Source organism: Vigna umbellata, chromosome 4 (genome assembly GCF_029865625.1).
Source record: "Vigna umbellata cultivar VRB3 chromosome 4, Vumbellata_1.0, whole genome shotgun sequence".
Lineage (NCBI taxonomy): Eukaryota > Viridiplantae > Streptophyta > Magnoliopsida > Fabales > Fabaceae > Vigna > Vigna umbellata.
The window spans coordinates 42,463,173-42,479,835 of NC_142168.1; the positions used below are offsets into that span (position 1 = coordinate 42,463,173).

At 39.8% G+C, this 16,663-nt stretch overlaps 1 protein-coding gene across 2 annotated transcripts in view; it reads right to left on the reverse strand.

The window, feature by feature from the left end:
• Nucleotides 1–477: 477 nt before the first annotated feature.
• The window catches only part of LOC148200256 (DEAD-box ATP-dependent RNA helicase 36-like), a 33,130-nt gene continuing 16,944 nt past the window's right edge, over nt 478–16,663 (reverse strand). Inside the window, exons 7-8 of one of the 2 annotated variants that reach the window (XM_088112411.1) lie at nt 774–942; nt 478–677 (exon numbers count right to left, since the gene is read on the reverse strand). In XM_088112411.1, the coding sequence (XP_087968537.1) occupies nt 817–942 (126 nt within the window). In that variant the 3' untranslated portion in view covers nt 478–677; nt 774–816. The remainder of the gene's footprint in view (nt 678–773; nt 943–16,663) is intronic. The other variant, XM_088112412.1, reaches the window with a different exon arrangement.

The window sequence follows — 16,663 nt, forward strand, 5'->3', positions numbered from 1 at the left end:
CCTATGTTTTGAAATTTGTATCAATTGAATCCTACTCACTTAACGCCGTTATAAATCTAACGTTTTTCTGACTGTGTATGTGATTTGTGGACGAGCGGTTATGGACGAGCGTTCGCTCCGTTGGACGAGCGTCCTCTTCTGCCTGACTGGGCGTTCGTTTCGCTGGACGAGCGTCCTCTTCTGCCTGACTGGGCGTTCGCTTCGCTGGACGAGCGTCCACTGAACGTACTTGCGTCCACAGGGCGAGCGTTATCAAACGCTCGTCCACAAACGCTCGTCCACAAATCACATACACAGTCAGAAAAACGTTAGATTTATAACGGCGTTAAGTGGGTAGGATTCAATTGATACAAATTTCAAAACATAGGTATCAAATGCCTACATTTTTAAAACCGGGTACTAAACAGCAAATTACCTCCGAACATGGGGACTAAGTAGGTAATTAAGCCTTTACTTAAATATACTAATGTACTTCTTACCCCTTTTCTTTGGAGTTTGCTATATCAGCTGATCCCTCTATTCTCTTTTTTTCTGTTTTTTTCCTTCCCGTGTGCAAATTCTTTACTTTTTTGATTTAACTTTTTTTCATTAACAAACATTTTTCTTTTAGCACTAGTTTTTGTTTCCCTCTCAATGCTATCCATCTTCATTTCCTCGACATTCTTAGCACCGAAAACCTACACAATACATCAAAGTGAACAAGTCGATTGGAAAAATGGCCAATTATGCAAGTCAATAACGGGAAGAGAAAGAAGATATTCGGTGTTTTATACCTCTTTCCCTTGCTCTGAGAATTCTTTATTTTTTTTTCTCCTTTTATTTTTTCTTCAACAGTCCTTTCTCTGCAAGCATTTTCAGTTTCTGTTTTTTCCGCTCTTTAGCTTTCTCCTCAAAGCCATCATCTATCATTCTCATTTCTGCTACATTCTTAGCACTGAAAACCTACAATACATCACAGAATTAAGAAGTCAAACAGAAATTTAGAACAAAAAAACCAAACCTTTACATAGCTCATAATTGAAAATGCAAAAATTATTTAGACACAGAAAAGGAAACAAATTAAATATATAATTCAATAGTTAGAACAAAAAATCGCCTAGCAAAAACATACCTTCTTCATGAGAGAAAGCGCCTCACTTTCTTTGTATTCAATCATTTCAAGTTGTTTCTCAATAAGTGCTTCTATTTCATGAATAAGTTCAACATCATTCTGAAAATGTCAAACAAATAAGGAAACCTTTGCAATAAAAATAAAAATATCAGAATCCTAAAATGATTTCATTTATACGAACATGAGTAACAATTGAAAAAACTAAGACACTTCCTCCGAAAAAACACAGCAAAACCACAGATCAACAAATATTTTCTGAATATGTTTGAGTAATAACTCCTCCCAATAGAATGGAATTATTTATATTCGGAGGCCACACAACCTATGTCATCACACTTAAAAATGGTTATACATCAAGATATCCTAGACACTGCCATCCACAAGACAAGCAGGCAATTATCTAGAGTATGAACTCATTTTTCTAAGGTTTGCACAACACCCACAATCAAGTTTAAAAGTACAGACTTACATCGGTATGTCTGGGGTACAGATTGTACCGATTTAGATACTAACATAATTCAAAAAGGAAGAACCTAGGGCATTACCCCAGGATCCATGCAGTTTAAGAGTACCTATGGTCCCCCTATAAATCTCAGAAACCAATTCACGTCAACCATAGCAGGTATTATAGTTTAGTTGGTTAGATTCATAATATCCCTTTAAGCTAAATTTAGATGGTAATGGTCATTAAGTGTCAAATTAGTGAAATGACACCTTTAATAACTTTCAGAGATGCAAAAATTTATCAATTTAATTGTTGAATTATATAACTGTCTATGGTAACATTGTTGATTTCAAGCTTGGGCAAATGAGGAGGGTTGTGTCATGCCCATTTCCATGGCTCACTCAAAATGAATGACGTGCTAATCCTAGGTTTTACCCAGAATAACAAGTTGTATCTCTCGACTATAGTATTAAATGAGTTTAGTCGCCACATCAACACTCAAGTGTGATGTTGCATAAGATACAGGCCTCTCAAATTTAACAATTTATTACAAACAAAAATTCTTAGGTATTAGGTACAAATTCAATACTTGCAAACTTCAATTCAAATAACAAACAAATATACAAGCTTTAATATTAAATATAACATGTGCTAACCTGGGTGACAAGGCTCAAAGCCAGTCCACCTCTACCGGCTCTTGCCGTTCGACCAACCCGATGAATATAATCCCGTGGAAACTGGAGATGAATAGTTGCAATATGCTAATTGAAATGCTTCAAATGTCTATTAAGAAGGTAAAGAAATTGGCACAAGAAAAGGTAACCTTGGAACATCATAGTTGATAACAAGGTCAACTGTAGGAATATCCAATCCACGACTGACAACATCAGTTGCTAGCAGTACAAAAACCTTTCCTGATTTAAATTGATGAAGAGCTTCAAGCCTCTGAGTTTGTGATTTGAATGAATAAAGAGCTGTTGCTTCTTGATCAAGAACTTCCAGCATTAAACTTAAACGATGACAATCTCTGAAATTTGGAAACATTTAGGAACATCTAAAAACTATTTACAAGAGAATGACAATAGTAGGGTAGGATTACTTTTATTATTTTACATATCATTGTGCTACCTAACTTTCAGAAATTCTATCATTTAGGATCCTTATTCAAAGGGATTTTCTTTAGCCAATTACAGCAAGTTAATTGACCCTTTGATTAGGGTTAGCATTTCAGTATGCAATCTAACTTGAAGTATAAAAGGCATAAGTGCGTGAGCATTGTTTTATGATACACTATATAAATTCAAGAACCTATTTACCTCCTTCATTATCTAATATCATATTTCAACAGGAATAAAAGATGAACGTAACTGCTGCCATTTTTTAACTTGGGATATCTGAATACGAATTTAGAAACAAAATAGCCTTTCTATAAAGAAAACAAAAAATAGCCAACAGAGTCAATGACCTCATTTTCAGAGTCCTGTCAAATTCATGATAGCAGAACATTGTTCATTTACATTGCAAACACCTGAGCACTAAGATTTGGTCACAGTTAAACAGTTCCAAATAAATGAAATAATGAAATGCATGTGAATCAGGTATGCCTCATTATTCAACTAAAGATGTCTATATAAGCTATTGTTGGAGGAAAAAGAGGATGGCAACAAATGCCTAATAATTATTTACCTAGTTGAAATAATAACCGCTTTCAAAATTTAATAACAATCAAATTATATTTTGCACACATAAAGGCCTAAATTTAGCTTAGTAGAACAAAAACAGCTTGGATTGTCAACAAAGCCATGCTAAACATCGGTTGGTGTGGGGAGTTACACACCAAAAGTGAAAGCAAAGCAAGCAATTATTTATATATACAAATTATAGGGGTCATTTTTCATTCCTTAATATGAATACCAGTTATAACATGACAGCTCTCAGGCTTCATTAGCCAAACAAAAATTTCTTCCAACATCAATTTCCATCCTTGACCTCCATGCAGTATTAGTAACTTGAGCATTATGGGATATCTAAGTCCCACATAAAGTACTATGGGATGTTCAAATGGAGTACATATGTGCTTGGTTCTATAGTGCCTAAAAGCAAGCCTTTAAGGGTGGGTGGGTTCCTCCAGTGCTTGAAAACTTATCAAATGGTATTCAGAGCAGTAAACCAGAGAATTGTGGCTGTCATTAATGGCCGGTGACGGCGAACGGTGGCTGGCGGCGGATGGTGGTGGCTAGCGACGGGCAGCGGAGGACGGTGTCGGGCAACGACGGACTGTGGCGCCGGACATATATTACGAGACAAAAACCATAGCGGGATCGACCTGCTCTAATACCAGGATCGACCCGCTCTGATACAATTTTTATAAAAAGGCTTTTTATATCGATATTTTTCATTTGTTGAAAGTGGCGCGATGACAGGATTGTAAATATGATAATTTTTTTATATAGATCTCCAAAGAAAAGTAGATGACTAATTGGAATCATTTAGTGTAGGTCTAGACAGCTAGGAGTGACTTTTGGAATATACGTCTTTTAGGGAATAGGAATATTGTCGAGGAAACAAAAATTGCAAGGTTTTTGCAAAAGAGAAGTGTTCTCAGGGTTTTGACAAGATCATAGTAGTTTTGAAGAGAGTTCTTTAAGAGTTATCGTTTTTGGGTTACAGTTATTATAAAGATAGTATCATTTTCAATAAACAAATGAGTAAGGAAGTATGTAATATTAAAATAGAGTATGATACAGATTGTTTAAAAGCAAAGAGCTTGTTTGGTCACTTAAAAAATGGTTCCTTTAATTTTCTCAAAGGCTTTTTATCGAACAATTGATGAGCAGAAAATATAATGAGTGTAATGAGTAGAAAAATCACATAAATGATTTTTATCCTGGTTTGAATCAAAAGATTCTACGTCCAATCGTTAATCACTATGAATAGTGATTAACCTTTTCAATATAAATAGTTTTACAGTTACAATATAGTGATTGAAAATAACAGTAACAAAAACACATTCCTTCAACGAACGAACCGGAAGAGTACAACATAAACCTTCCTTCGACAAACGAACCGAAAGAGTACATCACAAACCTAACCAACCCTAACCCTTTTATTTTACCCAATAACTTAAACTTTAAACATTTCCACCAAGTCAATTCACTTCACATTGTCACATATTCATCAAAGTGCATAGGCCATTTAGTTTTGGCCATGGTGCCAATTGTACCGTTATGTTTTTAACGTTGTAAGCCAAAAGAACCATGTTGAACATTTTTTAACAAAATATGGGACCTTACTGAACTTTTTTAAAAGGTATGAGGACTTTGAACAAATACCCCAAAAGTATGGACCAAATGATGTATGAAACCTTATTATTAAAAGCATTTTTTATCTAAATAATAAACTCATGTACTCATAAAAGTAAAACAAATTAAACTAAACAAATATTAGGGAAAAAATCTCTTCATTAATTAAAATATATGTATATGTTTTTAAATATTAGATTTCTTGCTTCCATCAAGTTTCTATTAAACCTTCCAAACATGTTCTTCCTGCTCCTATACTTGATGGCAACCTCCTTAATTAGGTTGGGCCAAAGCTAGAAGAAAAATTTATGGTGAAGAGGGAAGGGTGATTGTTTGCGGAAGTTGGTGGAAATAAGCAAAGTGTTTCATGGTTTTGGAATTTATCTTGTATGCTGCATTGTTTGAAATGTATGTGTATGTATGAATTAAATTACATAAGCTTACCCTGCATTTCCTGTTGTGTCTGGTTTTGTACGTCCGTCCTTGTCATTGCAATGATCATCCGTGTGGATGTGAGCAGAAGGAGACGAGCGGCTGGAAGAGGCGTTGGAGGAAGAAAAGTTGGAAGAAGTTGAAGCATAGATCGAACAGTAGAACGTTCGGGCCTTTGTCTAGTTAGTAAGGTGGTCGTTCGATCACCTCCCCTTTATTTTTTAAGTATGACCGTTCGGTATTTTTCTTTTGTAAACCGTTCGGTCAGAGTTGCTTATCTTGAACGGCTTAAATTTGTAACTCCTTATGAAAGGCCGTTCGACCATGAGCGTACGCTTGACTCTAATGCAAGACTGATCTAGGTTATTATTAAAGTAATTATTCTATTATATAGTTAAATGCTATATTTTTTGGATGTTACATTTATATTTTATTCTGTTTATATTTTTATTCTGTTTATATTTTATTGGGCTTATGCCAACTTAATGTCCATAAAACAACTTATAAATACAAAGCCAGGACCGCAAGGCCAGGTAAGTCCTATTCACGCTCATATTTACATCAATAGATTGTTTACAGCCAAAAAGTATTCAATCAAGAACTACGGTTCGTTTAAAATTCGCCTAACTTGAGCGTCGGAGTACCTTTGCAGGTACCTGATAACAGTTGAAAAACTGTTATTTTCATGCTTAAAATTGATATTAAAAGCAACCTTTAGACTTAGAAACTAGCTTGAAATCAATGCTTTTATCTATATTTTCAGAAATAAGAGAGCTGGACAGGTTTATGCTTGATTTGAGTGTTTTTGTGCAGGTTTTGAGGTGAATTTAGTGAAAGAAGTAAAGAAGGAGAGAAGTGGAATCATAAAAGGAAGCAAAGAGTGCAAAAAGAGAAGTCGAAGGCACCGCTCAGCGGCATTTTACCGCTCAGCGGCACTCAGGAGGTCACGGGAGGTCCGCTGAGGGACAAACTGGCCGCTGAGGGGAAGAAAAGGGACGCGCAGTCACCGCTGAGCGGCACTTTTTGGGCTTGGGCTTTTGTAATCTTTTGTAACTCTAGAATAGTATATAAGGACTTGCACGTCCTAGGGTTAGACATCTTTGGCAGAAACGAGGCAAACACTCTCTCTTCCACCCCTTTGAAGGAGGATCTTGGATGCTCAGGCTACCTCTTCACCTTTTTAGGGTTTATTCTTTCATTCTTTCATTGTTCATCTAGGTTCACCATGAATATGGTGAACTAAACCTTGTATGTTTGTTGGGGAATCAATGTAATCTCTTGAAGCTCTCATATATGGAATTTATGCTTGCATCTTAATCTAAGATTTATGCTTTCTTTCATCATTAGTTAGGGTTTTTCCTCTTTGCTTAATGCTTGCATTGTTTAACTCATTCTAATGCATGATTATTGGTTTTGTCGATACGGACACGTACGGGGAAGTCTAGATCCGGGGAATTTCTCCCAATATTATATTGGTTGTCGTTAAGCTCCTGCACGTATGAACTAATCATTAGGAATGCTAGGAATTGTATGAACTCGTGATTAGGGAGAAGCCATCTAGAATGGTAATTTAGAGAGTGGCATTAACAATGATGATTTGAATGTTGAATTCCTAAAATGTATGAGAGTGGATGAGATGAAATTGACCCCCAACAACATATTCATTCATATATTCCATTGAAAGTGTTTATCTTTTGTCTTTGCCATTGATCAAATTTCATGCATACATGTTTACTTTTCGTCTTGCATATTAAACTCTAAATATTTCGTCCTTAAGTCTTAGCTAATCAAGAAATCACATAACTAAACTAGGCCGTGAGTCCCTTGGGAAGAACGATACTTGGTCTTACCAAGTTTATTACTTGAACGATTCGGTCATACTTGCCGATTATGAAACAAGTTTGTGACATCATATTTTGGTGCTTACAAATTTGTCCATCAGTACCTCCCCCCTCGGTTGGAGATTGGAAAGTTGCTGACGTTGCGTTGTTTCAGATTTGGCGCGTGCGGCCTCCAGACTCTGTAAAGCAGCCGCGTTTTGCTGCATCAAGACAGCGTTCTGCTGTTGTAGCCTTTCGATCACTGATTCCAACAACCTGGTGTTGTCGGACACATCACGTTCGGTGGGTTGTGGTGGAGGAGGTCTTGGTGCCATTAGTTCTCTGAGAAGCAGAGAAAACGATCGTTAGTCGTGTTCAAAGAGTTTAAAATAACTCATCAAGAACACAGTAAAAACATAGTGCACTCATAACCTACAGTGTCCTTAAGAGAACAAAACTACTCTGATACCACTAATGTAACATCCCAAAAATACAGTAATAAAACCATATAATAGAATAATTACGATTAATAAAAACACAGGTCAATTTTAACATTAAAAGAGTATACTGTTGTGGCCGAACGGCCTTACAAGAACCACAACTTAATCTATACAATAAAAACAGTATTTGACCGAACGGTTTACAAAGCCAACTCGGAGCGGTCATACAAAACTTAAAGAAAAAGGTGAACGAACGGCCACCTAACCAAAATGACCAACTACAAGCCGAACGTCCTATTGTTCAGTTTTCACATCGACTTTGACTAAGTTCTCTTCCTCCAAATATTGCTCTTCCAACGCCTCTTCCAGTAGCGCGTCTCCTTCTGCTCACATCCATACGAATGATCATTGTAAAGACAAGGACGGACGTACAGCCGAGACAACACAAGGAAAAACACAGGGTAAGCTTATGTAATTTAATTCAAGTAATAACATACATTTTCATATGCAAGCACATTCAAATACATTCCAATAAACAATTCAATCAAACCCTGATACTAGACCGACTGTCCTGACTATATGTAACAAAGTCATTTACATCGTGAATCAGTTAAATGAACTGACCCTCGGAAGTTCAGACCCATACTCCAACAATAATTCAAGTACAGAGGCTCTAAGCCGGATTCCATGAACGTGGACACATCAGAACGTTAAATAACCATAGTTTAGAATCAATAATATACAGAAACCGGATGCCGGTCAGTGACCGAACACAATAAGGATATGTTACTGAAATTTGGACGAACGCTATTTCATCAAGATTGATTATACGAGAATTGGGTACGAGCGCTTGGTATAAGACCGAGCACTATTCCTTACGAACTCTGGGTGTGAGACCGAGCACTAATAAACTTATAATAAAAGGGTTGATAGTTATATTATGTTACTATTTAAGTGGTGTTTACGAACAACAATAATATACAAGTACATATACATATATTAGGTTTATCGTATTATATTCAGGCCCCACTATACTTGGCCGAATGTTCAAGCATAGTACTACCACACGAAGTCGCTCGTCCTAAACTAGGATTCTCTCCAAATGAAAGAATCCCTTTTCAACTAGGTTTACCAGGAAAACCGAACAGTCAATGACCATTCAGTGACGAACGTACTTTATCATAGTGAAATCTCATATACAGAATCTTTTACATTCCAACTCATTTTTCTTAACTTATAACTTCATAACTTCAGAACTTTATAAAATTCCTATCATAATCAATCTTCATATCTCATACAGCACATATCATATAAGTTTCATATATTTCATACATTATGACCTAATTCATTCATATTTCATTTCATCTCATCCAATAAACGAACGTTCAGACAGTTCAACAGCAAACAAATCAAATTAAATTAAATAAGCTTCCCTTACCTGGATACGTGATTGAACGGTCTAAAAGTAGGTTTTTGGTTCGCCCGACTACAGCTTTCTACCCTCAACGATCACTTAACTCTTCCAACTAAACCGAACCACATAAAAATCAAAAATAACTTAGACTACACCCCTGCATGCAACCAGAACTTGGTTTCGCTTGTAACAAAAGATCGAACGACTAAGGGAAGAAAACTTACCAGCTCAAACTTGAAACTTGTTCGGTTCAAGATGAAGCTTAGGTCGCCGGGAACACTTCTACGGTTTCTGAATGATGATCGGAGAAGAGAAAAGGTTAGTTTTCTTAGAGAGAAGATAGGATTTCTAGTGAGAAGGAGGAGAAAATGAAAGATCAGATTTTTGAAAGAAGAAGGGTGCATGCAGAGAGAGTGGGAAGAAGGTTTCAAAAAATCATTTTTCTTCCCACGTAAAACGAGCGTCCGCTCTTTTGCTGACACCTGCATCCCACTATCTGATTTCAGATCATCGATTCTTGACACCTGGCGTCAGTGCAGAGGGTTTTGGGTGCGTTTTTAATGAGTTGACAGGAGGGGTTTTGGTTTGCGTGTCCGAGGTCTGACACAAGGGGTTTTGGGTATATATATTTACGAGGTCTGACATTCCCCCTAACTACAAAAAATTTCGTCCTCGAAAATTAAAACTTACTCGGAAATAGGTGAGGTACAAGTCCTTCATGGCATCCTCCACTTCCCATGTAGAGTTGCCCGTCTTTTCGTCCCACACCACTTTCACCATTCTGATAGCTTTCCTTTTGTAGTACTTGGTGTCACTGTCTTCAACGCGAACTGGCTGCATCTTCAGCGTTCGGTCTTGACGAAGACGAACGTCTTCCAATTCCAGTATGTGAGAGGGGTCGGCTATGTACTTTCGGAGTTGGGAAACGTGGAAGACTGGATGGAGGTTGGACAGTTAAGGAGGTAAGGATAACTCGTACGTCACTGGTCCGATCTTCCTCAATATTTGATAAGGTCCGACGAATTTTGGGGATAACTTCTTGGGTCGCATGGCTCTGCCTACTCCCGTGGTCGGATTTAGCCTAAGGAAAACGTGATCTCCTGCAGCGAACTCCAACGGCCTTCTTCTCTTATCTGCGTAAGATTTATGTCTGCTCCGAGACGTCTTCAACCTTTCTTGTATCAATTTCACCTTCTCGGTCGTCTGTTGAATAAGCTCAGGTCCGGTCAGCACTTTCTCTCCTTCTTGAAACCAACACAACGGCGTGCGGCACTTCCTTCTGTAGAGGGCTTCAAAGGGAGCCATTCCAATGCTGGACTGGAATCTATTGTTGTAGGTGAACTCCACTAAAGGCAAGACTTCATCCCAGATGCCCATGTGATCTAGGACGCACGTCCTCAGTAAGTCTTCAAGCGTCTGGATGGTTCTCTCGGATTGGTCGTTCGTCTGTGGGTGATACGCCGAACTCATTTGAATTTTGCTACCCAGCTCGCTCTGCAAGGACTGCCAGAACCGAGATGTAAATCTTGTGTCTCGGTCCGAAATGATGCTAGATGGGACTCCATGTAAACGAACGATCTCGTTGATGTAGAGTTGAGCAAGCTTCGTCATGGACATCTTCAAATTGACCGCTAGGAAGTGGGCGCTCTTTGTTAATCGATCCATTATAACCCAGATGGAGTCGTGATTCTTGACTGTGCGGGGCAAGTGAGTCACAAAATCCATGGAAATGTTGTCCCATTTCCATTCGGGAATCTCAAGCTGTTGCAGTAAACCGCCCGACCTTTGGTGTTCAGCCTTCGCTCGCTGACAAGTTAAGCATGACGCCACGAAACGAGCGACATCATTCTTCATTCCTTGCCACCAGAAGGATTTCCTGAGATCTTGGTATATCTTAGTCATGCCATGGTGCATGCTAAGACGACTTTGGTGTCCTTCTTCTAGGATAATCCTCTTCAGCTCTCCGTCATTAGGAATGCACGTCCTGTCCATGTAGCGTAAGAGACCGTCCGTTCCAGTGTTGAATTCCTTGGCCTGATCCGTACCGAGCGCACTCAAGATCTTCGCCAGATCTTCATCCTCTGCTTGCTTCTCTCTGATTCGGTCGAATACATTACTGGATATTCTAAGGTTACAACATCTGATACTGTTCGGTTCAAAGTCGAACTGTAACCTTAGATCTCTATAGCTCTCCACCAAACTGAGTTCTTTTACCATCATAACCGAGACATGAACTGCTTTTCTACTTAAGGCATCCGCCACCATGTTAGCCTTTGCCGGATGATAGAGCAGTTCAAAATCATAATCTTTTAAGAACTCCAGCCAACACCTCTGCCTCATGTTCAATTCTTTCTGATCAAAGAGGTACTTGAGACACTTATGATCACTAAAGATGTGGAACGTAGATCCATACAGATGGTGTCTCCAAATCTTCAGGGCGAAGATGACCACTGCTAATTCTAGGTCGTGCGTCGGATAGTTCTTCTCGTGGATCTTCAATTGACGAGAAGCGTACGCGACCGCTCTCTTCTCTTGCATAAGTACACAGCCCAAACCTTGGTGAGAAGCATCGTAGTTTACCTCGAACGGTTTGGCCGTGTCAGGGATAACTAGGACAGGAGCGCTCGTCAACTTTTTCTTCAGTTCTTGGAAACTCTCTTCGCACCGATTGGTCCAAGCGAACGGTTGATCTTTTCTGGTCAGCTGAGTTAGCAGAGCTACTATCTTAGAAAATCCCTCAATAAAACGCCTATAGTAGCCCATTAGTCCCACGAAACTTCGGACTTCAGTGACCGAACGTGGACTCTCCCAATCTAGTACCGCTCGTACTTTAACCGAATCCACTGAGATCCCTCCAGCAGATACAACGTGCTCCAAGAATTGTACTTTCTTCATCCAAAATTCACACTTGGATAGCTTGGCGTATAACTCCTTTTCCCTCAGGACGCCAAGTACGATCCTCAAGTGTTCCTCATGCTCGTCACAACTCTTGGAGTAGATGAAGATGTCGTCAATGAAAACGACTACGAACTTGTCCAGGTACGGTCGAAAAATGCGATTCATGTAGTCCATGAAGATCGCTGGTGCATTAGTAACACCGAACGACATCACTACATATTCGTAGTGTCCGTAGCGAGATCGGAAAGCAGTCTTCTGGATATCCCCTTCCTTAACCCGAATTTGATGGTATCCCGATCGTAAGTCAATCTTCGAGAATACGCTCGCACCATGTAGTTGGTCCAGTAGGTTGTCAATCCTCGGCAAGGGGTACTTATTCTTGATGGTCAGCTTATTCAACTGCTTATAATCAATGCATAGCCGAGAGCTGCCATCTTTCTTCTTCACCAAGAGTACAGGCGCTCCCTAGGGTGATGCACTCAGCCTGATAAACTTCTTATCCATCAGATCTTCAATCTGCTCCTTAAGTTCGACCAACTCAGCTGGTGACATTCGGTAAGGTGCCACCGAAATAGGTCCTGCCGTCGACACCAAATCTATCGTGAATTCTACCTCGCGAGGAGGAGGTAGTCCAGGTACTTCGTCTGGAAATACGTCTGGAAAATCATCTACTATCGATCCTCCTCCACTCAACTTATTACCGGCCGATCATTCACAGCTTGAACCTTCAATCTCTTCATCCGCGTGCGTCATAATCAAAAAGCAACTGGCGCCCTCCATGATATCTTCCTTCAGTTGACCGAGCGTCACTGAGAACTCTTATTCATCTTCGCTCGGAAAAACTAACTTCTTTTCACCACAATCGATAAGAATGCGATTGGTAGCCAACCAATCCATTCCTAAAATCACTTCTAATTCCTTTAGAGGTAAAAAGATTAGGTTGACCTTATACCTATGCCCCTCGACCTCTATAGGACATCTAATACAAACGGTAGACGTCCTAACCTCACCAGCCGCTAGGGTTGACACCACCAAGTCGAACTGCATCTCACTCTTTGTCAAACCCAGTTTTTCAATGCACACCTTCGAGATGAAGGAGTGGGTCGCCCCCGAATCATACAGTACACAGCAAGGCTTTCCAAACAATAAGCAAGTGCTGATGATGAGTGTACCTGAACTGGCAGCTTCAGCGCCCGATATCGCGTAGACTCGCCCGACCGCCTGCGCTCGTCCACCCCGACCCTGTTGCGCTCTTCCAGTATTTGGCGGCCTCATTACCGCTCATCCTCCCATATTGCACTCGCTCTCCCAGTGACCACTTCTTCTACAACGATTGCAATACTTCCCTCCAACCAACTGGGGACAGGATGACTTGAAATGGGGTCCTCCACATTGAAAACATCTGACTGCCCATGCTGTCTAGACTGTCTGGCAACCACCATAGCCTGAGACCCACTTGAATTCGATGGCTGTGCTGGACGAGCGTACGGCGTCCTACTTCGATTCAGATTTGTTCTGGATAGAATCGGTCCCCTAATTGCTTGTTGCTGCTTCTTATGCTGCTCCACTTCAGCCACATTCTTTTCCAATACTTTGGCCCTCTCAACCATTGTAGGAAACGATTTAATACAAAGGCTGGATATCAGCACTTTCAGATCACTCCTTAACCCATTCTCGAATTTCCGACACTGCCACTCTTCACTGGTAGCCATAGTATTGAACCTCACTAAGTGCTTGAACGTGTTGGTATACTCCAATACAGACTTCCCACCTTGTACCAATTGAAGGAACTCCACTTCCTTGGCAAAACGAACGTTGTCTGGGAAATATTCTTCATAGAATTTACTTTTGAAAAATTCCCAAAAGATGGGACTGTGAGCGTCCACCAAAATAGCCTTCATGCTAGTCCACCATTGGCTTGCTTCTCCGGTTAGCAGATACTCCGTGAATGCCAAGCGATTATCGTCCGGGCACCTCTTGGCATCATAAATTCTCTCCATGTCCCTCAACCACTGGTCAGCCTCATCCGGTAAACCTTTCCCATTGAACTTGGCTGGGTGGTGCTGAAGAAAACTCTCCAAGATCCACTCGGTCGGATGAGTTGCATTGGACGTTGACGCTCCGGCCGTGTTCCTTGTCGTGGCAATAATCTCCATCAACTAACGTTGCGTTGTTTCAGATTTGGCGCGTGCGGCCTCCAGACTTTGTAAAGCAGTCGCGTTCTGCTGCATCAAGACAGCGTTCTGCTGCTGTAGCCTTTCGATCACTGATTCCAACAACCTGGTGTTGTCGGACACATCACGTTCGGTGAGTTGTGGTGGAGGACGTCTTGGTGCCATTAGTTCTCTAAGAAGCAGAGAAAACGATCGTTAGTCGTGTTCAAAGAGTTTAAAATAACTCATCAAACACACATTAAGCACACAGCAAAAACATAGTGCACTCATAACCTACAGTGTCCTTAAGAGAACAAAACTGCTCTGATACCACTAATGTGTTAGCAAAATGATGAAGATGAAGTTTTGATGATGTCCAAATCAAGTCAAGACCAATCAAGAATCAAAATGATTTGAAGATTTGTATTGTGATGGAAAGCTTTTGTAATACTCTTAGAAATATGTATAGGACTTAGATAAGGAAAAGAAAAGTGTTTTGTAAAATTACTGTAGCACATTACTGTAGCAATGTACTGTAGCAATGTATTGTAGCAAAAGACTGTAGCTAATCGATTAACCGAGGGTGTTAATCGATTAACGCTAATCGATTAACAGAGGGTGTTAATCGATTAACATAGTGAACGTTTGAAAAACTAGCCGTTTTTAGAGCCGTTGAACTATCCGTTGGGTTGTTAATCGATTAACCATTGTAGCTAATCGATTAACACAGTGTGAAAGGCTGAAAACGAAAAATGGAAGAGTCTTTGGATGAGTCTATAAATAGACTCTCATTTCCTCACAACCAGAGACACAGAAACTCTTCCCTTGTGCTCAAAATACTCAGAAATTCTTGAGACTTGTGTGTTCTTGTTCGGCTTGTGAAACTCTTGTCTGTGGAGCTGGTGAAGTGCTGCTACGGTGACAGAGGAAATAGCCGGTTCATCCTTGGTGTGTCTAAGGAGGTGTTCGGAAGAAAATCATCCTTCGTGAAGTATTCGGAGGAGGTGTTCATCCTTCGTGAAGTATTCGGAGGAGGTGTTCATCCTTTGTGAAGACTCAAAGGAGGTGTAGTTTCATCTCTTGTGGTATCAAGAGAGGTGTTTTCTAAACTCTTACAAATTGTATCTTTGTGATTGTAGTTTGTAATTGTTTTGTGTTAGTGAAAAGGTTTATCTTGTTTGAGATAAACGACTGGACGTAGGATTGGTAAGATCCGAACCAGGATAAAATCATCTGTGCAAATTTCTCTCAACCTTACTCTTGCTTTATTTGTCTTTGTTAATTGCTAAGTAAGTTTAATTGAGTAGAAATTAAAAGGCACACGTTAGTATTAAAAACCCTCTTGGTTTGCTATTCCACGCTAACCATTCCGCTGCAGCCACTCCTGACATAATGTAACATCCCAAAAATACAGTAATAAAACCATATAATAGAATAATTACGATTAATAATAACACAGGTCAGTTTTAACATTAAAAGAGTATACTATTGTGGCCGAACGGCCTTACAAGAACCACAACTTAATCTGTACAATAAAAATAGTATTTGACCGAACGGTTTACAAAGCCAACTCCGAGCGGTCATACAAAACTTAAAGAAAAAGGTGAACGAACGGCCACCTAACCAAAATGACCAACTACAAGCCGAACGTCCTATTGTTCGGTTTTCACATCGACTTTGACTAAGTTCTCTTCCTCCAAATATTGCTCTTCCAACGCCTCTTCCAGTAGCGCGTCTCCTTCTGCTCACATCCACACGGATGATCATTGCAAAGACAAGGACGGACGTACAGACGAGACAACACAAGGAAAAACACAGGGTAAGCTTATGTAATTTAATTCAAGTAATAACATACATTTTCATATGCAAGCACATTCAAATACATTCCAATAAACAATTCAATCAAACCCTGATACTAGACCGACTATCCTGACTGTATGAATTTTGTGTAGCTACGACGTTCGTGCACCCGGGTGATGTAGTAACTAGAATTCTCATCAGCTGCCACCCGAGGTTAGTCTGTTCCGTAAAAAGTACCCCTAAGGACTAGGACCTCCTGCCATTCCCACACATGACGTACCCCCTCTACGTGAGGACGAGTACTCACGGAACATCAAGATGAATCGCCAGCCAAGCCTTTTCCACATTCATACTTTACCAATCTCAATTCTCAACCCTGAGTCGTTCCTCCCCGGAACGCTCGTTCAAATCCACAATATTCCATTCATCTCATATTTTCTTCATCATTCATTATCAATCATCTCAAGTTTGTCTTTCATTACCAATCACCTTAGTTTCATCTTTCATTACCAATCATTTCAATTTCCTCTTTGATCAAAAGTTTATAAAAGACATCAAATACCGAACGTTAGTCCTCACTCAGAACGAGGACGAACACTGGAGACGAGACGGATATGTCTCCAGTTCCAGAATAGAATAAGACCAAGAGAGTTACTTTTAGATTCAAGAATAATCCCGGGTAAAATATATATAACATGTAATGAAGTCATTTACATCGTGAATCAGTTAAATGAACTGACCCTCGGAAGTTCAGACCCATACTCCAACAATAATTCAAGTACAGAGGCTCTAAGCCGGATTCCATGAACGTGGACACATCAGAACGTTAAATAACCATAGTTTAGAAT